At 42.2% G+C, this 26,382-nt stretch overlaps 1 protein-coding gene across 10 annotated transcripts in view; it reads right to left on the bottom strand.

The window, feature by feature from the left end:
- LOC129709402 (lysine-specific demethylase 2B) overlaps positions 1 to 26,382 on the bottom strand; it is a 190,384-nt gene that overhangs the window by 6,288 nt on the left and 157,714 nt on the right. For 9 of the 10 annotated variants that reach the window (XM_055655736.1, XM_055655741.1, XM_055655739.1 and 6 more), the window contains 4 exons: positions 18,626 to 18,898; positions 17,987 to 18,025; positions 15,590 to 16,257; positions 3,840 to 4,003 (listed from right to left, as the gene is read on the bottom strand). In XM_055655736.1, coding sequence (XP_055511711.1) covers positions 3,840 to 4,003; positions 15,590 to 16,257; positions 17,987 to 18,025; positions 18,626 to 18,898 — 1,144 coding nt within the window. The remainder of the gene's footprint in view (positions 1 to 3,839; positions 4,004 to 15,589; positions 16,258 to 17,986; positions 18,026 to 18,625; positions 18,899 to 26,382) is intronic. The other variant, XM_055655735.1, reaches the window with a different exon arrangement.

Here is a 26,382-nt window from a genome sequence, read left to right as displayed (position 1 = left end):
ATCCCCCCTCACTCTCCTAAATTCTAGCGAGTACAAGCCGAGTCTATCCAGTCTTTCTTCATATGAAAGTCCTGACATCCCAAGAATCAGTCTGGTGAACCTTCTCTGCACTCCCTCTATGGCAATAATGTCCTTCCTCAGATTTGGAGACCAAAACTGTATGCAATACTCCAGGTGTGGTCTCACCAAGACCCTGTACCAACTGCAGTAGAACCTCCCTGCTCCTATACTCAAATCATTTTGCTAAGAATGCTCACCATTTGCTTTCTTTGCTACCTGCATGCCTATGCTGTAACATACCCAGGTCTCGTTGCTTTCTTATCTGCCACCATTTGATGTCTGCACCTGTTTTTTGCCACCAAATGCTCACATTTACCCACATTACTGCATTTTCAATGCATCCTCCTCACAGCTACACTGCCCCCCAGCTTAGTGTCATCCACAAACTTGGACTGGTGTACCATGACACCCAGGTCTCTCGTTGCATCTCGTTGAGGCCGCAACGAGGAGCGGCCCCACCTTTCATAATCGGCCACCATTTAGATAATAGTCTACTTTCCTGTACTTTTGCCAACAAAGTGGATGCTGCCGATGCCACTGCTGCTCACAATGCTACCCACATTACCGCTTTACTGCTCCTGCAACAGCATTCTGCCCGTGTTTGCCCACTTACATCCAGCCCCTATCCAATGGCCGCGGGACTTTGCGAGCGCACACCGGGGGCTCCTAGCGACCTCCACCACCCGGCAGCTTCAACACTGCCATCCCCAGCCGGGGGCTTTGTCACTCTGACATCAAAGTGCAGTGGAGAGATAAGTTTTTTTTGGCCTTCCATCACAGCTATGTGATGGATGTTTATGTAAAATGTAATCAATTGTCCTAATGTGGCTGCAAATCAGGGGTAATATAAATTGACTCTTGACTCTTTTAAATAGCTGGGGTCCCAGCACTGAGCCTTGCGGTACCCCACTAGTCACTGCCTGCCATTCTGAAAAGGACCCGTTTACTCCTACTCTTTGCTTCCTGTTTACCAGCCAGTTCTCTATCCACATCAATACTGAACCCCCAATACTGTGTGCTTTAAGTTTGTATACTAATCTCTTATATGGGACCTTGTCGAAAGCCTTCTGAAAGTCCAGATATAACACATCCACTGGTTCTCCCCTATATCCCTATCCTCGAAAAATTCTATAAGATTCGTCAGACATGATTTACCTTTCGTAAATCCATGCTGACTTTGTCCAATGATTTCACCACTTTCCAAATGTGCTGCTATCCCATCTTTAATAACTGACTCTAGCAGTTTCCCCACTACTGATGTTAGACTAACTGGTCTGTAATTCCCCATTTTCTCTCTCCCTCCCTTTTTAAAAAGTGGGGTTACATTAGCCACCCTCCAATCCTCAGGAACTACTCCAGAATCTAAAGAGTTTTGAAAAATTATCATTAATGCATCCACTATTTCTGGAGCTACTTCCTTAAGTACTCTGGGATGCAGCCTATCTGGTCCTGGGGATTTATCGGCCTTTAATCCATTCAATTTACCTAACACCACTTCCCGGCTCACCTGGATTTCACTCAGTTCCTCCATCTCAATTGGTCCGCCATGTCCTTGTTTCCCATGATCAATTCACCTGTTTCTGACTGCAAGGGACCTACATTTGTTTCAACTAATCTCTTTCTCTTCACATATCTATAAAAACGTTTGCAGTCAGTTGTAATGTTCCCTACCAGTTTTCTTTCATAATCTGTTTTCCCTTTCCTAATTAAGCCCTTTGTGCTCCTCTGCTGGTCTCTGAATTTCTCCCAGTCCTCTGGTCGGCTGCTTTTTCTGGCTAATTTGTACGCTTCATCTTTTGCTTTGATACTATCCCTGATTTCCCTTGTTATCCACGGATGCACTACCTTCCCTGATTTATTCTTTTGCCAAACTGGGATGAACAATTTTTGTAGTTCATCCATGCAGTCTTTAAATGCCTTCCATTGCATATCCACCGTCAACCCTTTAAGAATTAATCGCCAGTCAATCTTGGCCAATTCACGTCTCATACCCTCAAAGTTACCTTTCTTAAAGTTCAGAACCATTGTTTCTGAATTAACCATGTCACTCTCCATCCTAATGAAGAACTCAACCATATTATGGTCACTCTTGCCCAAGGGGCCACACACAACAAGACTGTTAACTAACCCTTCCTCATTACTCAATACCCAGTCAAGAATAGCCTGCTCTATCGTTGGTTCCTCTACATGTTGGTTTAGAAAACTATCCCGCATACATTCCAAGAAATCCTCTTCCTCAGCACCCCTGCCAATTTGATTCACCCAATCTATATGTAGATTGAAGTCGCCCATTATAACTGTTTTACCTTTGTTGCACGCATTTCTAATTTCCTGTTTGATGCCATCCCCAACTTCACTACTACTGTTAGGTGGCCTGTACAAAACACCCACTAGCGTTTTCTGCCCCTTAGTGTTTCGCAGCTCTACCCATATCGATTCCACATCCTCCAAGCTAATGTCCTTCCTTTCCATTGCGTTAATCTGCTCTCTCTATAATAAAGAAAAATCCCCAAACACCTGTCCGACAAATCAGCAACACTCTTCAGGTGTGGATTTGTCAATGACCACTGTCCGCAGAAGACTTCATGAATAGAAATACAGAAGCTACACTGCAAGGTGCAAACCACTGTTAGCCGCAAAAATAGGATGGCCGGGTAACAGTTTGCCAAGATGTACTTAAAAGAGCAACCACAGTTCTGGAAAAAAGGTATTGTGGACAGATAAGATTAACTTATATCAAAATGATGGCAAGAGCAAAGTCTGGAGGAGAGAAGGAACTGCCCAAGATACAAAGCATACCACCTCATCTGTGAAACATGGTGGTGGGGGTGCTATAGCCTGGGCACATATGGCTGCTGAAGGTATTGGCTTATTTATCTTCGTTGATGATACAACTGCTGATGGTAGTAGCATAATGAATTATGCATATGAGAAGAATATTGAGAAGCAACTATTTCCATGCTACAAGCTAAAAGTTAAGTGCATCAGTCACAACTTCAAAATCGACAATATTATCCCGATCTTCAAAACCTACTTCATTGCAAATATTGGACTGTTTCTTTGGAACTGTAATGCTACAATGCAGTGAACTATATTCTGCAGTCTGGTACTTTTCTCGTTGCACTACCTGTTGTACTTATATGGCTTGTCTGTACTCCTGTATAGTATGATCTAATTTAGTTGGATAGCATGCAAACAAAAACTTTTCACAGTACCTTGGTACACGTGACAATAATAAACCAATACTAATCCATACATACCGTGTCTGGCATGTTCAAATTAACTCCCGTTGACTGACTTACATCCCCTTGAACACCCTGCCTCCACACCCAGATTCCTTTACACAACCATCTAAGAAAATCAATGATAAAGATATCATAAAACCCAACATGGAGTCAGGTCAAGGCCCTCACATTCAATTTTAATGTTGAGGTACAATCGAGGGTCTCATGGATAATTTCAGCCACTGAAAAGAAACTTCTTGTTGATGATCCTTGTCAAAGAACCACTGATCCTTAAACTATGTCAAAGTGATGGTACACAATAAACTATATATCTGTTCAAGTAGAGGAAAAGACAAACACTTGTGATGGTCTGGGGTCATCCAGCACAAATGATGGGGACTATCTTTGGGTTTCCTTTTTGTTCTTTCATCTAGAGTTCAAATGATGTAGTGGCTGATACAAAATGCTGACTTAACACAGAATTCATTTGTAAAAGTTATGAAAGGAGAACAATTTATTTGAATCCAAATTGCTACTGCCGCAGCTGTCACTTACCTGGCAGCCTGTTGATTAGCCAAGTTAGCTGTTTCTTTGATATATTTGTCCAGCTCAGGTCAAGTGTTACAGGTTGCCTTCGAATTATTCCACTCAGCATCAGCGGTGTGATCGACTTACATCGGCCCAAGTCAATCTTGGTCCACAGCCTCTTGTCACAACACCTGAAAAGATAAAACATAATATTCATCCCAGCTGAAGTGCACATATGTGTGTTAATGAAATCAAAGTGATCTCAGGATATTCACCAAGCAACATTATATTGAGTATAATCCAATTAATGACTTGTTTACAGATTATATTAGTTGCATGATTCCTCAACAGTTTTTAAATAATCCAACAATCTAAATTTACAAAATTAACAGGTCATATGAGTGTATTCAAAATTATGGATGTTAAGTCATACAGGCCCTTTTACACCATCTACACAGGTCCCACCAGCCTGTGTTAGGTCAGTATCCCTCTAAACCAATCCTATCTATGTACCTGTCCAAATATTTCTGAAACATTGTAGAATATTAAAAATACAACTATTTTCCCCATTGGTAAAATTGAAACAATGCTTCTGTGTAACTATTGCCCTTACTTTCTTTACCCACAGTCATGCAACATGTTCTAAATCATAAAGTACAAGGCTTACTGAGCATACTTTAACATGCAAGAACAGCATTTGTGCAGGACGACTGAGCTGTAAACCACTGTAGCTCTCTGGGGGTGAGGTGTTGGAACAAATACGTTAAAGTCGTTCTTTGCACCAATTCACTCTACTACTTATTGAAGGGATCTATAGAAGGCACTACCTCAAACATGCAGCCAACGTCAAAGACCACACCACCCTGGTCACGCTCTCATTTCACCCCTATCATTGGGAAAAAGGTATAGGAGTCTGAAAACCAGATTCAAGAATCGCTTCTTCCCACCAACTTTCTGCATGTAAGAAAGACAATGTTACAGTGGTCATGGAGATTTCAATCTGCAGGTAGACTGGGAAAATCAGGTTGGTACTGGATCCCAAGAGAAGGAATTTGTAGAGTGCCTATGAGATGGCTTCTTACACAAGCTTGTGGTCAAGCCTATTTGGGAAAAGGCAATTCTGGATTTAGAGATGTGTAACAAATTGGATTTGATGAGAGAGCTTAAGGTAAAGGAACCCCTCAGAGGTAGTGACCATAATGTGATAAAATTCAACCTGATGTTTGAGAGGGAACACATGGAATCAGATGTGTTGGCATTACTGTAGAGTAAATATAACTACAGAGGTATGAGGGAGGAGCTGGCTCAGGTGTTGTGTTAGAAATCATTACACTTGGCACAAACTGGAAATGGAATTTGAGATCTCATTAGTTTGTACACCTCTTTAATGGACGTGCGAGGCTACAAATTAATAGCTGGTGTAGATGGGTCGTCTACTGAGGAAAGATTGCACAGCCATACTTGAATCAGTGAGAATTTAGAATGGAGTGCGAGGTGACTTGATTGAAACATGAAAGAACCTGAGAGGATGAGGAAAGGATGTTTTCTCGTGTCGGGGAATCAAGAACTAGGGGCTTGATTCTCGAGCCTCAACCAGTGACTTGGTTATGAGGTTTTTTTATTTTTTTTTAAACTCTGAGGGTCATAGATCTCTAAAATTCCCCTCTGAGTGAAAACAGAGCCTTTGAATATTTTTAAGGTTGAGATAGATACATTCTTGTCATGCAAAGGGGTAAATGTGAATAGACTGGAACGCAGAATAGAGGTAATAAATCAGACGACTCATGATCTTGGTAAATGATGGAGGAGGCACGAGACTCAAATGGCCTCCTTCTAATTTGTAACTCACATGTTGATTAATGCCCCTGTCCCACAGGCAATTTTTCCGGCGACTACAGGCGACTGGGCTGTTTTCACATGGTCGCGGGGTGACGCCTGTATGGTCATGAGTAGTCTCAAGTCGCCTAAAGAGTCATGTGTTCAAGAAGGAACTGCAGATGCTGGAAAATCGAAGGTACACAAAATTGCTGGAGAAACTCAGCGGGTGCAGCAGCATCTATGGAGCGAAGGAAATAGGCAACGTTTCGGGCCGAAACCCTTCTTCAGACTGATGGGGGGGGTGGGGGGGGGGGAGAAGGCAGGACTAAAGAATCATAACATTTTTTCTGGTTGCCACTGGATTTTGAAATGTTCAAAACCTTTTGGTGACTGTGGGCTTGACGTAGTCTTCTCCTGTTGCAGGTGCTGTCGTAGGTTGTCGCCAGGTGACGTTGGTTGTCGCCGGGTGCTGACTTTGGTGAATTCCATTGGCGACTACCTACGGCAACCGGCGACAGGTACCGCGGCTGAATTGTCTTCTGTTGTCACCGACAGAATCGTTACTTGTCGTAGCTTGTAGCGGGTGGACGTAGGTTGACTTGCTTTTTGTAGGTTGTCGCCTGTGTGGTCATAGGTGGACGTCCTAATGGGTCGCCTTTTGTCGGTAACTTGCTGCAGCTTGATGTCGACTAGGTGGTAGATTGTCGTAGACATTGACGTGGGGGGGGGGGGGGTTGTTCCAGTCGCCGCTTTTTCGGCGACCTGCTACCACTGTGACAGTCGCCGAAAAAAAAATCGACTAAGTGGGAGGCCCTTTAGGGTGCATACAAACCATCCCCAGATCCATCCCCAGAATGTGCCAGGTTTCTTGATCTTAAACAAAGTATCTTAGACATGAAAATAAAATAACAATTTTATTTCTTACCACTAATTAGTCACCTACTCAAAGCCAATAGCAACAAAACACCATCTCCTCCACTGCAGGGAAACGTTTTAATGGACTCGCATCTGAATTAACTGTAATTGATTCTATCGTCAAGTGCATGACAAATCTGAGATTTATTAGTCAGCATTTGGCCAAGATGTTCATAGACAATCAATGGGAAACTGTGTTGCACAAAAAAAATGTCGATACCTGCATGGCGATGACGGCAGTGCAAACAACATTCGATTGGTACAATAAATCATTTCATTTCCTAGATCAAAACGTCTTTTTGAGATATATACAAAATGCTGGAGTAACTCAGCGGATCAGGCAGCATCCCTGGAGAAAATGGATAGGTGGCATTTCGAGCTGTGACTGATTGGGGGGGGGGGGGGGGGGGGGGGGGGGGGGGGGGGGGGGGGGAAACTAGTATATTTTAGAGATATATTCTTCACGTATTTCAAGCCTGCGTAAGAGCCTCACTGATGTACATTCATCATATACATGCAAGTAGGATCAGGCCTGCAGCAGCTTCCACTGATGCTGCCCTCTAAGAAACTACTGGGATGTACTCACAAACAGAACCAGTCAATTCCATTTGAATCTTCTGTCTTTCCTAATGAATGCTACGTATCTCTACAATTTTATCTGGAGATGCTGCCTCTTGTCAAATGAATTAATTGCCATTGCAGCAGCATCACACGAGTAAAATCCCAGTTACACAGTGATACTAAAACCTGAAAATCTTTCATTTTGTGATTTAGGTGTAAATTGTCTTCAAAGGCCAACATTGGAATTTGTGTTTGGCTCAGTCGACAGCAAATGCAAATGAAATTGGTGTCTCAATTTACAAATTATAATTCATTATGCACAAACTGGATATTATGTAAAAAAAGTAAAAACTGAAGAGTATATAGCAGGTTCATCAGAACAAACCCCAAACGATAAAGACAGGAGTGAGACAGGTTAGCTCCTCAAGCATGTTATGCCATTCAGTGAGATTGATCTTAGCCTTAACACCCCACTGCTTTGTTCTCCCTATACCCCTCAACTTCGTGGTTCAAATTATTTCATTCTTTATCCTAAATTTATTCAACCTCTCACTATTTTTAGGAGTAGAAATCCAATGATGTTCAATCTTTCCACGTTTCCATCTTAAATTGATGACCCTGTTTTCGGATATCCCCACCGGATGAAACATCCTCACCCTGTTAACAAGCAAAGTCTCATCTTGTACTATAATCACTCCTCATTTTTCTAAACTCTAAAGTATTGGTCCAACTTGCTCAAGTATTGGCTCAACCTTTCTGCCTACATCAGCCCCTTCATGCCAGGAATCAACCAAGTGAAGCTGCTCTGTACTGCCTCCAAAGCAAGGATATCCTTCATCCAAAGATAGACACAATTGCTGGAGTAACTCAATGGGTCAGGCAGCATTTCTAGAGAACATGTAAAAGTGATGTTTCAGGTCGGGATCCTTCTTCTTCTTCTGAAGGGTCCCAACTTGAATCATCACCTATCTATTTTCACCATAGATGTTGCTTGACCTGCTGAGTTACCTCAGCATTTTGTGTCTATCTTTGGTATAAACCAGCTTCTGTAGTTCCATGTTATTATATCCTGCTTCCAATATGGAGCCCAGATATTATCTCGTCGATGGAATTTATATCATCCATCCTCTGTTAATCAATCCATGCAAACAGATCACTCCCAATCCCGGGGTCAAGGAAAGAGCGTTCATGTCGCGGCCCTGTTTCCACCAATCTTTCCACCACCACGCACAAAAGCTCTGGCTGAACAACTTCTAATCTTGTGTGTGGACTCGATAAGAAGAGCTCCCAATCCCCTGCACCTTATGTGGCACCTTAATGAATGTTTGATAGAAAACCAGACACACATCTACAAATTCACCTTTATCCGCCCTGTTATAGCACAAAAGAATTGCAGCAAACATTTCCCGTTCATAAAACTATGTTGAAAGAACATTGAACAGAACCGCACAGGGCTAGGCCCTTTGACCCATAACATCTGAACTGCACAATGCAAAGTTCAACTGATCTGCTCTGCTTGCACACGATTCATATCCTTCCATGCTCTACTCCTCTTCACTCACGACTGTGTTCCTGCATTCGACACCAACACCATCGTGAAGTTTGCGGACCACACAACAGTGATTGGGCTGATCACCAATGGTGATGAAACAAAATATAGAGCAGAGGTGTAGAACCTGGCGGACTGGTGCGCACGTAACAACTTGTCACTAAACACCTCCAAGACCAAGGAGCTGATTATTGACTTCAGGAGGTCCCATAATGGAGAATACGCCCCAATCTCCATTTACGGGGAAAGTATGGAGAGAGTGTCCAGCTTTAAGTTTCTGGGCACTCACATTTCAGAGGACCTCACATGGTCCACCAACACCGCTGCACGGGTCAAGAAGGCACAGCAACGACTGTTCTTCCTGAGGACATTAAAAAAAGACTGGTCTGCCCCAACAGCTGCTGACAACGTTCTACCGCTGCACCACAGAGAGCATATTAACGTATGGCATCTCTGTGTGGTATCTCAGCTGCACGGAGGTGGAGAGGAGAGCTCTTCAGCGCGTCGTCCACAGAGCGCAGAGGATTATTGGGACACAGCTACCAGCCTTGGAGGGCATCTACCACACACGGTGCCTCAGGAAGGCCGTCAGCATCCATAAAGACTCCTCACACCCTTGTAACGGACTGTTCGAACTACTTCCCTCCGGCAGACGTTACAAGGCCTTCTACGCCCGAACCTCCAGACTCAGAAACAGCTTTATTCCCAGAGCTATAGCGGCTCTGAACTGGCCCTGCTGAGTGCCCCCCATCCCCCCTGGACTGTCTCCCTCGGATGGTCACGTCACACAGCTTATTTATTTATTTTACTTTTCTTTTACATCGGTTGGAAGCTGCATACTAAATCTCGTTGCACTGATGTGCAATGACAATAAAATATATATTATTATTATTATATTATTATTATTCCTTGCATATCCAATGTGCCTGTTTTAAAGCCAATGAAATGCCCTGTTGTTTCTGTCTCTACCACCAGCCCTGGTAGTTCATTCTGCAGATTTAAGTAGCGATTTACTAAAGTCCTGTGATTACCTCCTTAATAATCAATCCAGCACTTTCCCAATAACAATAATAATATGCAACAGCAGACACAGTGCCCTCCATAATGTTTGGGACAAAGACCCATATTTGCCTCTGTGTTCCACAATTTGAGATTTGTATTAAAAAAGTCACGTGAGGTTAAAGTGCACATTGTCAGATTTTAATAACGGCATTTTTATACATTTTGGTTTCACCATGTAGAAATTACATCAGTGTTTATACATAGTCCCCCCATTACAGGGCACCATAATGTTTGGACACATGGCTTCACAGGTGTTTGTAATAGCTCGGGTGTGTTTAATTGCCTCCTTAATGCAGGTATAAGAGAGCTCTCAGCACCTGGTCTTTCCTCCAGTCTCTCCATCACCATTGGAAACTTTTATTGCTGTTTATTAACATGAGGACCAAAGTTGAGCCAATGAAAGTCAAAGAAACCATTAGGAAACTGAGAAACACGAATAAAACTGTTAGAGACATCAGCCAAAATCAAATGTTTGGAACATCATTATGAAGAAAGAGAGCACTGGTCAGCTTACTAACCGCAAAGGGACTGGCAGGTCAAGGAAGACCTTCACTGCTGATGACAGAGGAATTTTCTCTATAATAAAGAAAAATCCCCAAATGCCCGTCCAACAGATCAGAAACGCTCTTCAGGAATCAGGTGTGGATTTGTCAATGACCACTGTCCGCAGAAGACTTCATGAACAGAAATACAGAGGCTACACTGCATGATGCAAACCACTGGTTTGCCACAAATAGGACGGCCAGGTTACAGTTTGCCAAGGAGTACTTAAAAGAGCAACCACAGTTCTGGAAAATAGGTCTTGTGGACAGATGAGATGAAGATTAACATATCAGAGTGATGGCAGGAAGAAAGTGTAGAAGAGAGAAGGAACTGCCCAAGATCCAAAGCGTACCACTTAATCTATGAAACACGGTGGTGGGGGAGTTATGGTCAGGGCGTGTATGGCTGCTGGCTCATTTATCTTCATTGATGATACAACTGCTGATGGTAGTAGCATAATGAATTCTGAAGTGTATCGACACATCCTATCTGCTCAAGTTCAAACAAATGCCTCAAAACTCTTTGGACGGCGGTTCATTCTACAGCAGACAATGATCCCAAACACACTGCTAAAGCAACAAAGGAGTTTTTTCAAAGCTAAAAAATGAGTGGCCAAGTCAACCACCCAATCTGAACCCAATTGAGCATGCCTTTTATATGCTGAAGAGAAAACTGAAGGGGACTAACCCCCAAAACAAGCATAAGCTAAAGATGGCTGCAATACAGGCCGGGCAGAGCATCACCAGAGAAGACACCCAGCAACTGGTGACGTCCATGAATCACAGACTTCAAGCAGTCATTGCATGTAAAGGATATGCAACAAAATACTAAACATGACTACATTCATTCACATGACATTGCTGTGTCCCAAACATTATGGTGCCCTGAAATGTGGGTTCTATGTATAAACATTGCTGCAATTTCTACATGAAACCAAAATGTATAAAAATGGCCTTTAATAAAATCTGACAATGTGCACTTTAACCACACGTGATTTTTTTTTTCTATTACAAATCTCAAATTGTGGAGTACAGAGGCAAATAAATAAATGATGGGTCTTTGTCCCAAACATTATGGAGGGCACTGTAGATAATGTAGGTTAACTGGCCTGTAGTTTCCTACTTTCTATTTAGTTTAGTTGCAAGGTACAGTATGGAAACAGGCCCATCAGCTTACCTAGTTCACACTGACCACTGATCATCTAACGGAGCTGGTCCTTACCCTTAACAAGTCATTTGACTCCTCCCATTTCCTCCAAATACAAGGCGTAGCTATGGGCACGCTCATGGGCCATAGCTATGCCTGCCTCTTTGTAGGGTACGTTGAACAATCTTTGTTTGAGGCGTACCAGGGCCCTATCCCCAAACTCTACCTCCGCTACATCGACGACTGCATTGGTGCTACCTCCTGCACCCACACACAACTCACTGACTTCATCCATTTCACCACTAACTTCCATCCGGCATTCAAATACACCTGGACCATTTCCGACATTTCCCTACCATTTCTAGACCTTACCATCTCCATCGCAGGTGATAGACTACTGACCGACATCCACTATAAACCCACTGACTCCCATGGCTATCTGGACTACACTTCTTCACACCCTGCTTCCTGTAAGGACTCCATCCCCTACTCCCAATTCCTCCGTCTACACCGCATCTTCACCCAGGATGAGGTGTTCCACACTAGGGCATTGGAGATGACCTCATTCTTCAGGGAACGGGGGTTCCCCTCTTCTACTATAGATGAGGCTCTCACCAGGGTCTCTTCTATACCCCGTAACTCTGCTCTCACTCCCCATCTCCCCACTCGTAACAAGGGCAGAGTCACCCTTGTCCTCACCTTCCACCCTACCAGCTGTCACATACAACAAATAATCCTTCGACATTTTCGCCACCTCCAACGGGATCCCACCACTGGCCACATCTTCCCATCTCCTCCCCTGTCTGCTTTCCGCAGAGACTGCTCCCTCTGGAACTCCCTGGTCAATTCGTCCCTTCCCACCCAAACCACCCCCTCACCTGGCACTTTCCCTTGCAACTGCAGGTGATACGGCTAAATGCTGTTAAATATATTAAAAATATATTACTAGGTTATAACTTTGAGACAAGCCCAGACTTGCCCCAGGTTGCTGTGTATTGAGACAATGTCCGATGCCTTTGTGGTGTGCAGTGACAGGATGCCTTTGATGCGACTGATGATTGCCAAGAGCCAAACTCAGACACATCCTGTAGTAATGAGTATTGACTATGACTAATGTCTTTGGAATGTGCTTAGGTGACAAAAGAACAGTATAAAATACCATGTAATTCTGTGTTCAAGGAAGTGGAGTAAGTAGAGTCAAGTGTCTATGTTGCTTACTTGGCTGGTACATCCTTGCCACCAAAGATCCTATAGCGAGCAAGATAGTCCACTCGACGAAAAAGACGCAGTACGGTCATGGGCTGATTCATGGGTAATTTAAGGCCCCATTTCTGTAACCGGCTTCCGTCTCTGCACCAAAGATCCCACAGGATAATAGTGCGGAGACAGAAGCCGGTTAATGAAATCTCACATCTTTTTGTCCTTCGATGACACGTCTGCACACGCCCCCTCCCATTACAAATTCGACCTTTCTGTCCTAGGCCTCCACTTTGGGCAGAGTGAGTCCCACCGCAAATTGGAGGAGCAGTACCTCATATTTTGCTTGTGTAGTTTACACCCCAGCGGCATGTATGTGTGTTATGTGTGTATTATGTTTATAATTTATTTGGTTGTTTTGTTGTTTGTCTTTTGCACAAAAAATCCGCGAGCATTGCCACTTTCATTTCACTGCACATCTCGTATGTGTATGTGACAAATAAACTTGACTTGACTTGACTTGAACATTGACTTCTCCAATTTCAGGTAGTCCTTGCTTTCTCCCTCCTTCGCTTCCCCTTCCCAGCTCTCCCACAGCCTACTGTCTCCGCCTCTTCCTTTCTTCTTCCCGCCCCACATCAGTCTGAAAAAGGGTCTCAACCCGAAATGTCACCTATTCCTTCGCTCCATAGATGCTGCCTCAGCCTCTGAATTTTTCCAGCATTTTTGTCTACCATAGACATTTCTATGATCCTCCACAATCAGTACCCCATTACTGCCTTCTACCCATATCCCTCGACTCTGCTATCTTTAAGAGCTCTATCAATCTCCCTCTTGAAAGCCTCCAGAGAATTGGCCTCCACTGCCAATCCACTCTTAAAGATAGCAGAGTCAGGGGATATGGGGAGAAGGCAGGAACGGGATTGTTGATGATCAGCCATGATCACATTGAATGGCTTGATGGGCCGAATGGCCTACTCCTACACCTATTGTCTATTCACAAAGCACTGCGTGAAAAAGTTTTTCCTCATCTCCGTTCTAAATGGCCTACCCCTTATTCTTAAACTGTGGCCCCGTTTCTGGACTCTCTCCGCATTGGAAACATGTTTCCTGCCTCTAGTGTGTCCAAACCCTTAATAATCTTATATGTTTCAATAAATGGCCTCATATAGCTAAAAAAATCTTTACAAAAAATGCTACCTGAAATGTCTCTTTGCCCAGCACTGAGATACTTTTTCACCCAGCTGTGAATTTGTGAAATTCTCTGCCACAGAAAGCAGTGGACTCGTCTCCTTCAGCAGCACCTCGATCTCCCTTCCTGAGTTCATACGCTCACTTCCTCTCACCTACACCTCGACGAATCCCCTCGCTTCACTAAACCCCTCGCGTCGACAATATCTCACCACCAAACATCTCCTCACACCTAAACCTCGCCTCGACTAAACCGTACCTCACTAAACCCTGCCCCCCAAATAAACCTCACACCTTAACTCCACCTCAAGTCAACTAAACCACACACATAATCCGCGCCTCGACTAATCACCGCCTCTCTTCCGCTCCCGCTATTTATAGCCACCCCCGCGACCTTTGGCAGTGCCTCTCGTGAGCGTAACGGCTCCAACCAGGGGGCGGGGACAGGTGCAGTGCAGGCGCAGTGCCTGAGAGAGCCGGTGGGAAGGGAGGGGAGGGGCGCACGTGCACTGACGTTGACATTGAGCCCGAGCCTGCAGGAGGGGCTGCGGGAATTAATCGGAAGAATATGCTTCTGGGGCCCCTCCGTGATTAGGGGCCCTGAAGCTTAAGCTTCATTAGATCCGCCCCTGCTGCCATTATAGAGCCTGTCCTCACCTTCTCCATCATGGTCTGGTTTGGCTCAGCCACCAACCACGACATCCGAAGGCTGCAGCGAATCGTTCGATCAGCTGAGAAGGTTGTTGGCTGCAACCTTCCCCCCAGTGACAAACTGTACACTGCAAGGGCCAGGAAGCGAGCGGGTAACATAATCTCCGACCCCTCTCACCGTGGCCACAAACTCTTCAAAACACTTCCCTCTGGAAGGCGACTCCGGACTGTCAAAGCTGCCAACGCCAGGCATAAAAACAGCTTTTTTTCTACGAGCAGTAGCTCTACTCAATAACCAAAAATCTGCAGCCTCCTTTTGCTCTAGTATTTTATTTAATTCACATGTTTAAACTATAATGTTTTATGTTTTATTCTTAATTGTTTACTGCATGTCGTGTTGTTACTTGCCAGTGGCGCACCAAAGCAAATTCCTTGTATGTGTACATGCTTGGCCAATAAACTTCTTCATTCATTCACTATGGGTGCTTAGTTTAGTTTAGAGATACAGCGTGGAAACAGGCCCTTTCGACCCACCCAGTCCGCGCCGGCCAGCGATCCCCGCACATTAACACTAGCTTATACCCACTAGGGACAATTTTTTTTTTACATTTACCCAGCCAATTAACCAACAAACCTGTACGTCTATGGAGTGTGGGGGGAAGCCGAAGATCTCGGAGAAAACCCACGCAGGTCACGGGGAGAACGTACAAACTCCGTACAGACAGCACCTGTAGTCAGGATTGAACCCAGGTCTCCGGCGCTGCATTCGCTGTAAAGCAGTAACTCTACTGCTGCGCCACCGTGCCGCCCGTCTGTGCGAAGTTTAGATATTCTCTCTGTGACTGCGTGGGTTTTCTCTGGGTGCTCCGGTTTACTCCCACACCCCAACGTACAAGTTTGTAGGTTAATTGGTTTCTGTAAATTGTCCCTTGTGTGTAGGATAGAACTAGTGTACAGGGTGATCGTTGGTCGGCGCGGACTTGGTGTTTCCATGATGTAGCTCTAAAGTATGATGATGGTGCTACATTTTGTAAACAAATTGAAATAGTAAATTTATTTTGAAGTGAGCACTTAGAATTTTAGCACACAGAGGATTCAATCTTACCCCACCGCTCCCAGTTCAGGGACAAGAGAAAGAACTTACCATCTGTTCCAGGTTTTGCAGACTCTCATGCAAACGCACAAATCCTTGCGACTGAGATAGCCGAACACAGCCATCCACACCTCCCTTTGCATCACATGGTCTTCGCCGTCATCGAGGGGCAGTGAGTCTGGGGGAGGGCTGACGGGTGGAGGGCGTACCACATGTCGCTCCATTTGAATGGATTTCGTTGGTGACACTGAAGGGGGTGGCCTGGTAATAACCCTGGGAGCCCGCCTCAAACTCGTCGTAAGCTGGTGTCTAAACCTCGGAGTTCCGTTCAACTTGTGCAGCCGGTCGCAGCTTGCCAGAAGTCGTTTCGGCTTTTCTACTTTTTCACCGTCTCCTTCCGTTTTAATCGGTTGGTGATTCTCATTTGCTAAGCAGCTCTCAGTCTTATGAATTTCCTGATTGAGTTCTTTGCTCAATTCTTTACTAAGTTCTTTGTTGTGCAATCGTTTTTTACGTTTCTCTTTAAATCTCTCGCTCTTCTTCTCCTTGGATTCTGCACTTTCAGTGCTCGGACCAGCTCTTGGAGAGCTCGACCTGGACTGGTCACTTTCCTTTGTCTTCTGAGGAGTCTCGGGTGGTTCGTCCTCTGGTTCTTGCTTGATATTTCGCAGCAATTTCACAGGCGTTTGACGATCTTCATTTGGATGCAAGGATCTTTTCTAGAAAAGTAAATAAAATAAACCACCAACTTATATGCTTTGCATTTCAAAGAGTAGGGAGAGTTCAGAGGAAAATGATGTGACAACATTGAGGTATATTACAATACAATTCTAAAAAAGACAATGGTGGAGTAACTCAGTGGGTCAGGCAGCATCTCTGGAGAGTATATCTAGACAACATTTCAGGTCGGGATCCGTCTTCAAACCTGTTGTCCGGAGATGCTGCCTGATCTGTTGAGTTACTGCAGCATTTTGTGTCTTTTTTTGTAAACAAACATCTACAATTCTGTTGTAAACAAACATCTACTATTCGGAGCCTACATAATGATACACCAAAGATATCTCAATCGGTGCAGATAATTAGTTAGGCATTCCTGCTGTGTGAATATTTTATTTAATCCCCACCCTCAATGTCATTAACTGAAGCTAACTGTGATTGTGAATCATGAACTAAAGGTATTGCCCATGATACAAAAATTTCCAAACGATTTCTCCAGCAATGCAGCCTAAAGAGAAACCCGATTCAGCAAGGCAACAGATGTACAAGCTGCTGCTTGCTGGAAACATGTAGAGTGTAGGATCACACAACGGATGAATTCTTGTCACCTGCTATGAGACTTACAATCAACCATGGGGCAATCAATTTGTTAAATGGTCTGACATTAGAAGATAATGCTGAACAGCAGCTTTATAGAATTTGACATAGAATTGCACCCACAAAACCCCACAGATGAGTCAAAGCTTTATACAAAAGATATTCTAAAAATGAGAGGGAATGATTTATTCGGAATATGACGGGCAAATATTTTGCTCAGAGGGTGGTGGGTATATGGAATGGAAATAATTGAATCAGGTATAATAACTATTTAAAATACATTTGGACATGGACAGGAATAGTACAGAGGGAAGGGCCACAAATGGGAAAATGGGACCAGCTTAAATGGGGCACTTTGGTCAACATGGACAAGTTAGCCCGAGGGCCTGTTTTCGTGCTGTACAGGTATATCCATCTAATATATCACGTAGATTTTTCATTTCTTCAAGGTCCATGTTTGATTGAAATAACAATCTGGGTCAAATCTCCAAATGAAAATAACTTCTGACCTATGCTGTGCCTGGAACAGCACATGCAGGAAACTTGCTAAAAACAGCAGAGTACCTCAAACTCAAAATAGTTTTAAATAAAAAGCGCAACATGATCTGGTGTGAGCATTGAATTTATCGAAGCTGCCAAATAAGCAAGGGACTGGAAAAATACTTGGTGATTATCCAGAATAGTATCTGTTGAAGTTCCATGTTTGCTGCCAGGGTTAGTGCTGGAGACAGATACAATGGTGGCATGTAAAAGGCTTTTAGATAGGTGCATGAATATGCAGGAAAGGGAGGGATATGGATCATGTGCAAGTCGAGGAGATTAATTTAACTTGGCATTGTGTTTGGCACAGACATTGTGGAGCCAAAGGGCTGTTCTTGTGCTATACTTTTCAATGTTCTAACTTGACCTACTCATGGCCACCTTCTGATTGGATTTGGTGGAATAAACTACAGATTCCAGTCTAGCATAATGAACGTTAACTAATCAACTGTTAGCTCCAACCAGGACTTCTCGACACCATAACATGTCAAGTTTAACGTTGCAGAGTGAAGTAATCAATCAGAAAAAACAATTCCAATTTGAGAAACCGGATGTTGCTGCATAGGTCAAATGTTTTAAAATATATTCAAATACCTTTCTCCTCAAGAGCTTTTCTTCCCTTCCAATCTTAAACTGCAACAAAAGAATACAGCTTCAACAAATGTTGCAAGAAATATGTGCTACAATTCCTTTTCAAAAAACATCCTTATTGTTTATTTTAGATTACGGATTTATATAAATGCTTGAAATGCAGTGAAATGTCCTGCTACTCTGTTAATATGGACAACACGCCACAGTGATATAGATATTTTTCAGTGATGACTTAATAACGGGTGTTACTAAATTCATAATTATAGAATCCACTGAATATTTGGTAAATCACCAATTAAAAGATCAGAGCACAATCGCTACTCAGGACTTTAGTAGCATTATTTTTAAAACTAAATCATACAAAACAGCATGGATATTACTTTTTAAAGAACAGAGAGAACATTCTTCTCTCTATAATATCACATAATTAGCTCAGGATCTTATTAAAATACAAATCACTGCTTCGTTCATGGAAAAGGTTTATAAACTTTTTTTAAATATTGTTTGATCACTATTTTTCACCAATTCACAAATCTTACAACTACTCTGAATTAAATACAGTAGAATTAATATATATGGAACATTAATTAAAAACTCATCACAAAATTGTTCCATTACAATTGCCAAATTCTTATGTTCCACCTTTTTTCTGATAACTGGGTCTGATGTTTTATCAACAATTCGTCGCTTCCGCATGATAAGTCCATCTTCAGATTTCCTCTTGGGAAAAGAGTCATCACATCGTTTCTTGGAATGTTCCTCCGATTTCCGTTTGGAATTTTCCTCTCGGTCACCCTTTTTCTTGACAGTTTCCATGTTGTCTTTGTGCTCTTTGTTCGGCCTCTGTTCTTTTAATAGCGAACCTGGGAGGTTGGAGGCATACTTAAATCCTGGCCCTCTTTTCTGCTTATAGACCAGAAGGAAAAAAAGAGATACAACTTTATACCTCTGGTACTTCAGCAAAGCTGTCATTTTAATTGTTTTATTTTGCCTACATGCCAGTCTACCATCCATTATCTGTGATTATATATAAATACTGACACAAATATATACATACATATGCATGTGTATGTTTACATGTGTGAATGTTCATGTGTGTGTGTGTGTGTGTGTGTGTGTATGAACACGAGTGTGAACATGCGTGCGTGTGTGAACATACGTAAGCGCGAGTGTGAGCGAGCGTGTGTGAGCACGCGCGTGCTTGTGTATACAATATTCTGCGGAGTATATAGAAAATCCAATGATAAAAAATAGATTTTTGACATCTGGCAGAGCTTTTAGTGATTAGTTGAAAATTGTAAAAACCTAACCTCAAAGGGGCAAATCTCTGAATTACTCAGTGCCATGTGCTAATGAACAGGAGCAGTAAATCAAAGTAGGTTAACACTTAGCTGAAGAAATGATGCACAGGTGACTGCTGATATTACCAAATTACCAAGGGAAAGAGAGGACTGTACAAATTAGATGTAGGATTATTATATAAACAGGAACAAAGTAAGCATAACTGACAACAAAATAGTTATTATTTCTAGATGCAAGGTCTTCATAAAAAAGATAAGGAGAGTTCAGAAATATACAACATGGAAACAGTCCCTTCTGCCCAACATCCAAGCTGACCGAGGCAGCTTCCTGAGCTAGTCCCATTTGCCGGCATTAGGCCTATATCCCTCTAAATCTTTCCTACTCGTATACCTGTCTAAATGTCTATTAAATGTTGCACTTGTATCCACCTCCACCACTTCCTCTGGCAGCTTATTCCATATACCAAATACCCTCTGTTCTCTTGTTGTAGACTCCCTGACCTCGGGAAAAAGACTGTGGCTATCCATCTCATGATTTTATAAACCTCTCAGGTCACCCCTCACCCTCTTTGCTCTTGGAAAACAGTCCCAGTGTATCTAGTCTCTCTTTATAACTCAAGCCCTCCAGTCCTAGCAATATCCTTGTGAATCTTTTTAGCTCTCTCTCTAGCTCAGGAGTCGGCAACCTTGTTCTGCATAGGGGCCAGGACCCATGTCTGTGAGCGGATGGTGGGCCACATCTATCGCCATAGTGTGACACTTGGTGTTGTTTTTCGCATTCGTTTTCACATGTTTTTCAATTCGTTTTCTGCAGTTCCCAGGTCCCTTGCGTGCCTTCGGGACTGGCTGTAGCGCCCAGGTCGCCTGCGTGCCCTGGGACGAGCTGCAGTTCACAGATCAGCTCGCGTGTCCGGGACTGGCTGCAGTTCCCAGGTCATGAAAATGAATTGAAAAAAAATATGCCTGCGGGCTGGATGATTTCGGGTTACGGGCCGCATCCGGCCCGTGGGCCGTAGGTTGCCAACCTCTGCTCCAGCTTAATCACATCCTTCCGAAAGTATGATGAACATTATTGCAGACCTTTCCAGATGCAGTCTTACCAAAGTCTATAACATGACATCTCATCTGTTGTACTCAATGTCCCGTTCGATGAAGGCAAGTGTGTCATAGGTCTTCTTCGCCATCTTGTCCACCTGTGTCGCCACTTTCAGATAACTATTTACTTGTACCCCTATAACACCCCCCAGAGGCCTATTATTTACTGTGCTTGTCCTGCCCTGGTTCCTAAAGTGCATGACTCCGGATTTTAATTACGGGAACCCAGCACATAAGTTAAATTTATTTTGCCATCTTTTGCCCACTTTCCCAGTTGATCTATATTCTGTTGTAGCCTCAGACAACCTTCTTCATTGTCCACCATCAAACCAGGTTTGGTGTCATCTGCAAACGTACTAATCATGCCACGTACATTCTTATCCAAATTGTGAAGTAAATATGACAAACAGGAACCCAGCACATATTCCTGTGACACATGACTGGTCACAGACCACCAATTGAAAAACTCTCCATTGCCACCCTCAGTCCTCTGCCACCATGTCAATTAAGTAGCTCACACGAGATTCCATGTGTTCTAACCTTTCAGAGCAGCCCACCAAGTGGGACCTGTCAAAAGTCTTGCTGAAGTCCATATGGACATTTTTTATCACCCTGCCTTTGTCAATCCTCTTGGTCATCTCTTCACATAACTCAATTAAATTCATGAGATAATATTTCCCACACACCAAAGCTGAATACCCCTAATCTTTCCTTGTCTTTCCAATAAAGATAAAGGATTAGAGGCAGTATAAATCATAGATTTTCTTAGAGAACTGAAAGGGAATTGCATTATGCCTTCCAGGATATAAATCTACTTATTGAAATTTAAAGCACCCAGTCAAAGAACTATTCAGCAAGAAAATCTGTTCATGCCAAACATGTTGACATTCTGGGCTAGTTGCATTAGCCTGTGCTTGACATATATCCCACTAACCCTTCCTTTTGATACATCTGTCCAAATGGCTTTTGGAAGTTGTGATTTTGTTTGCTTCTATAGTAATTTAATATTCATCCTGTTGGGTATACAATAATCACTGCCAAAGAGTGGAAAAGAGAATGCAACTAATTTTCATGCAAATTTAAAAAAATATAAAGAAATTATACAATGTAGTTATTATAAGAAAGGTTTTCTTAAAGTAGATTATTAAAATAACATTGTACATGGATTCCATAAGGTATAGGCCTGAAACTTCCAGTCCAACAAGACAGTGCTGATCTAGTACTAGTAAAAGCAGCAAGGCGAACAGATGTTTTAGTGGGGGGTGTACCTAAGAAATAATGATCACAGTGTCATTGGGTTTAGAAAGGTTGAGGAGGGCAAGGAAAAATCAATGTGAAAATGTGCAGCCAGAGCATGGCTAACTCCAGTGTGCTGGAAGGGCATCTGACAGAATGGATTGGAATTAAAGATTGGCGGGTAAAACGGTAATTAAACACTTGGAGATTTTAAGATGATGATTTTTTTGGTTTAAACTAGAAATATTCCCATTAGGTGAATGGAAGGACATCCAAAAATGAGGTGAAAAGACTGCTAACCAAAGGGACATTATGATACAACAGAAAGAAGCACGAAAGTCAGTCTTCTAACACGGTAGAGATCTTAGTTGAAAGCAGGAAGTATAAAAGAAATGTTGACCTATTATCAGAAATGGGAAACGTCAGGGATAAAGCTGTAAACTGTACAGAAAGACCAGGGATGGAATGGGATGGGGGGGGGGGGATGGGGGGGGGGGGGGGGGGGGTGGAGGGGTGCATGTTTTGAGGGTGGGATAAAGTGGAAGGTCTGCAATACGTCGCTATTAGACAAAGACTGAATGACACAAGTAGTGAGGTGTCGGCTGAAGGCAGTGGCTGCCGAGTGAATAACACTATGTATATTAGTAGGAGGTGTAAGCAGGAGATGACGAATGAAATCTAAAATTATCCTCGGAGGATTAAACAAGTGAACGCCGGAAATGCAAGATGGCTGCTTATCTCATTTGTTGAATTCACATTGGATCCAGGAGGATGCAACATGTTGAACTGAAAGACAAGATGCTGTTCCTCAAGCTTATACTGAGTTCCGTCAGGACAGTGTGGGAGACAGGTTGTGGTGGAAGTGGAAGGGAGAATTAAAGTAACAAGCGATTGAGAGCACATAGCGCGCTCATGTAGGTTGAATAGAAGTGTTCTGGAAAACATCCATCCTGTTCCCAGGGTAACTACAGTCAGCACTGGTAATGGAGATGCACCTGTCATGAGTATGGCTGAAATATTTACAATATGAGCAACTGTAAATTTCTTTACAAATGATGAATATAAAACTATAAATAATTAAAAGTTTGTCATTATTGAAAGTGGAATAATCACTCGACCCAGGGGTACACCCTGGATTGCTAAAGTTAAGATGTTTTGACTGTAATCTTTCAACTCCTCTTGAAACATTAAACAGAAACAAAAGCAGGGCACCCTGCCCTGAACCTGCTGCACAATTTAACATCATCTTTTATTCCAAATACCATTCCCTTGCCCTTTTCCAATATTCCTTCATCCAAGTGAGAAAATAGAACACCAACATGTAGAAATCTGTTGATTTCTGTTCTGAATGCTTTGGATGACTGAACCTCCATATGCCCGAGGTTGAGAATTCCACCTTCAATTAAGAAATTTCTCCTAATTTTAATCTTACCTAGATTATCCCTCATTTTAAGAATATAACCCCTGGATTCCTTAGGTAGGGGAAGTATCCACCTCACATCTATCCTATTAAGCTTAAGAATTGTTCTCATTTCAATTAGGTCACTTCTAAAACAGAGGATTGGTCTATTCAATCTGTCCTGATATGACAGACCCACCATGGTCCCTTGAACCATTCTGGTCAACTGTTATTGCAATCACTCTAAAAGCATTCCCTCTTTTAGGCAAGGAGATCACAATAGTGCACAACGCTCTTGAACTGGAAACCTGTACAGTAAAGGCCAACATGCCACAAGCTATCCTGTGCTCACTCAAGTCTGCCTCTCATGCAGTCCTCATGAATGCAGTTGCTTTTGTAGAATGGATTGAGCTCCAAGCTTCACTCCTACAAAAACAGAATTGTCCAAAAACATTGGCTGGGCCTCAAGCAAATGATTTTGGTGATTCTGTAAGCCCCACGCCAAACCTCAGGCCATCCTAGAGACAAATGCTGGAGTAACTCAGTGGTTAAGGCGTCATCTCTGGAGAACAAGGATTGGGTGTTTAAAGTCTAATCTGATTTTGTTTTGGGTGTGATAGTGACGGAAAGAGGCAATTACAGGATGCTGCAATGAAATTCTGACTGACTATTTTATTAGATCAGCTTTACACTGTCTCATTCTCATTTTTATTTCTCTAGTTATTTCCCACCATTTAGCCAGTTTGGAAAGGCCTGTGGGCAAAAGACAAAGCTATGGACGTATTTCTCCAACTGCTGTTCCATGCCACATGGTGGCAGTGTAAATGGGTTGCTCATCATTTCAGAGACATTAGTTTGTCCAATATTGTATGCACAAAACCAAAAAGATGAAAATGGGGACCCTTTAAAATAAAACAGAATAAAACTATTCAATATAACTTAAAAACTTAAAAAATGATGTTCAAATGCTTAATTAATTATCTCAGATTACTCAGAAAATAAACTGTTGAGCAAAGCCTAATAAAATCTCGAGTGCACTCATCGTTAATGAGTACAGTCCGCATTTTCAGGCCACATCATGCATGAATCATAAAGCAAATAACAGATTACAGAGCCCATTTTCTGTTGTTTACATCACAACTGAAAATTAATTATAATCCACACCAAGGTCAAAATTGTTAACATCCACAGTCCTTTACATAGTAGTAATAATCTATTTTGGTAAAGCATTGTTAAAATATACATTTACCGCTTGTAATACTGCATATTGCTTTTTAAAATAATGAATAAAAAGCATCAACTATCAAACTAGAGAAATAGAGACTTTCAAATATATGTCAGTTTGTTGGATCTCATCAACAACATCAAATTATGTTCCGAGTTGTAACCCATCAAATTAATCAGTAAACTGACATCAATATAAAGTCATAAACTACCAGTCCAGAGTCTGAAAAAACAGATGGCTTTTTATAAAGTACAGCATTTTATTCCCACTCACTTAGTTCGAAACTAATCGACGTTCAGAAATTTACATTTTAGATACAAAATAAATCAATAATCTAAAGAAAAAAAAAGAAGAAAAAAAAAATCACAAGGAATTTAAATTGTTTATCACAAATCAGATTCCAATATCAGACTTTTAGTTCAATGATCTTTGTTTTTTTCTGTAATTATCTTTTCATTGAAAAATATACGCATATTCCATTTTGTTAGCGAATAATATTTAATTGTATCTTCCATAAAAACAAAAGCGTTATATTAGTGGCCTTCTGCCATTTTGCAAAATGTGGTGGAGTCGTAGATAAAAAGTAATCATTTTAACATGCTATTAAGGAGTCAAACAAAAATGAAATTATCAAATTAAATGCTAGCCAACCATAAAGAGACAGATATGGTCAAATTAGTACACGGCGAGTGACTACAAATGTGTCCTTGCAAAACAATCACTAAAGTGTTAGACACTGCTCAGAACAAGCACTGAAGCTGAATGTATTCCAGCTATAAACTGATTATGCATCTTTTAGCTATTCAGTTCATTAATTCATTACATTTTTTAGAATGCCAACCATCTTTCCCAGTTCACTTGGTTCTGTGTTACTTATTAATTGGTGCAAGAAGCCACAAAATATCCGAGACACCTCCATTTAGCAATCCATGCGTTTATGATTTTTACAACACATGGGGAAAAGTACTAGGTGGAACCTAAGAAATTAATCAGTCTTTGCTGAGCTGATTAACCTTTTGGCAGCTGGCCCAAAATTAGCCCCACCCGAGATCTCTGGAAAGGTCACTCGACTGAACTTTTGGTTAAAGGTGATGAGAGGGTGATTATAGGAAAAAATACAAAACAACAGTTCAAGGGAGACATATTTGGTTCTTACATTGGGTTAATAACTAGTTTGTCCCATTGTTCAAAACTTACTTCCTAACTTTTTTAAATTAATGACTGGGGGGCCAGTAGTTCACCAAATCAACAATCCTATGAATAAAAGCACAATGAAACTTTCACATATACGTTAGTTCCATAACAATGAAAGACATTTTCATGTTCTATTTTAAATGTTATACAACTCCACAAATTTCATGTCATTCTGTAAACTGACTCATCAGACCACCTACAGTCTCACTACAGTCATTTATATATATATATATATAATACAAACAAAGGTTCTAGCACAATTCCTGCAGTACACAATTTGTTACAGAAAAATATCTATCCACCGCTACCATTTGGTCCTTTCAACAAGCCACTTTTGGATCGAGTTCATCAACATGTCTGAGGGATCCCTTGAGTCTTAACCTTCTGCACCTGCCTCCTTCGTGGGACCTCGTCAAAGTCTCAATATAGGCTATGGGCTACATCTTCTGCCCTGCCCTGCCCTCATCAACCTTCTTGGTTACTTTAAAAAAAAAAATCTAATTCATGCCCAACCAAAGGCCCCATTGATGTATCCATATTTATACGTTTTAGAGGACATCCAAGACTCTAATATGGTCTATCTTCAAGACATCGCGATTAACCTTCCCAAGTTCCCTCGTCTTCCCTGGAGAAATATTCACTGAGGACCTCGGCTTCTCATACTGCTCCACACATTGATGACCACTTTGGTTACTGAAGGGGCCCAATTTTCCCTCTTGTTATCCGTTCCCCTTAATATACATAAAATCTCTTTGGATTCTTCTTTATCTGATCTGCCTGATTTACCTCATGTCCCTTTTTGCCTTCCTGATTTCCTTACATATGCTTCTGAATCCCCGATAGTCATTCAGAGATACACTTGATCTCAGCCGCCTATTCCTGACCCATGCCATCTCTTTTTTCCTCACCAGAGCCTCAATTTCACAAATCGTCTAGGGTTCCTTATTCC

Source organism: Leucoraja erinacea, chromosome 25, assembly GCF_028641065.1.
Source record: "Leucoraja erinacea ecotype New England chromosome 25, Leri_hhj_1, whole genome shotgun sequence".
Taxonomy (NCBI): domain Eukaryota; kingdom Metazoa; phylum Chordata; class Chondrichthyes; order Rajiformes; family Rajidae; genus Leucoraja; species Leucoraja erinaceus.
The sequence above is the reverse complement of the archived record's forward strand: the minus strand, read 5'-3'. Positions and strand labels throughout refer to the sequence as shown.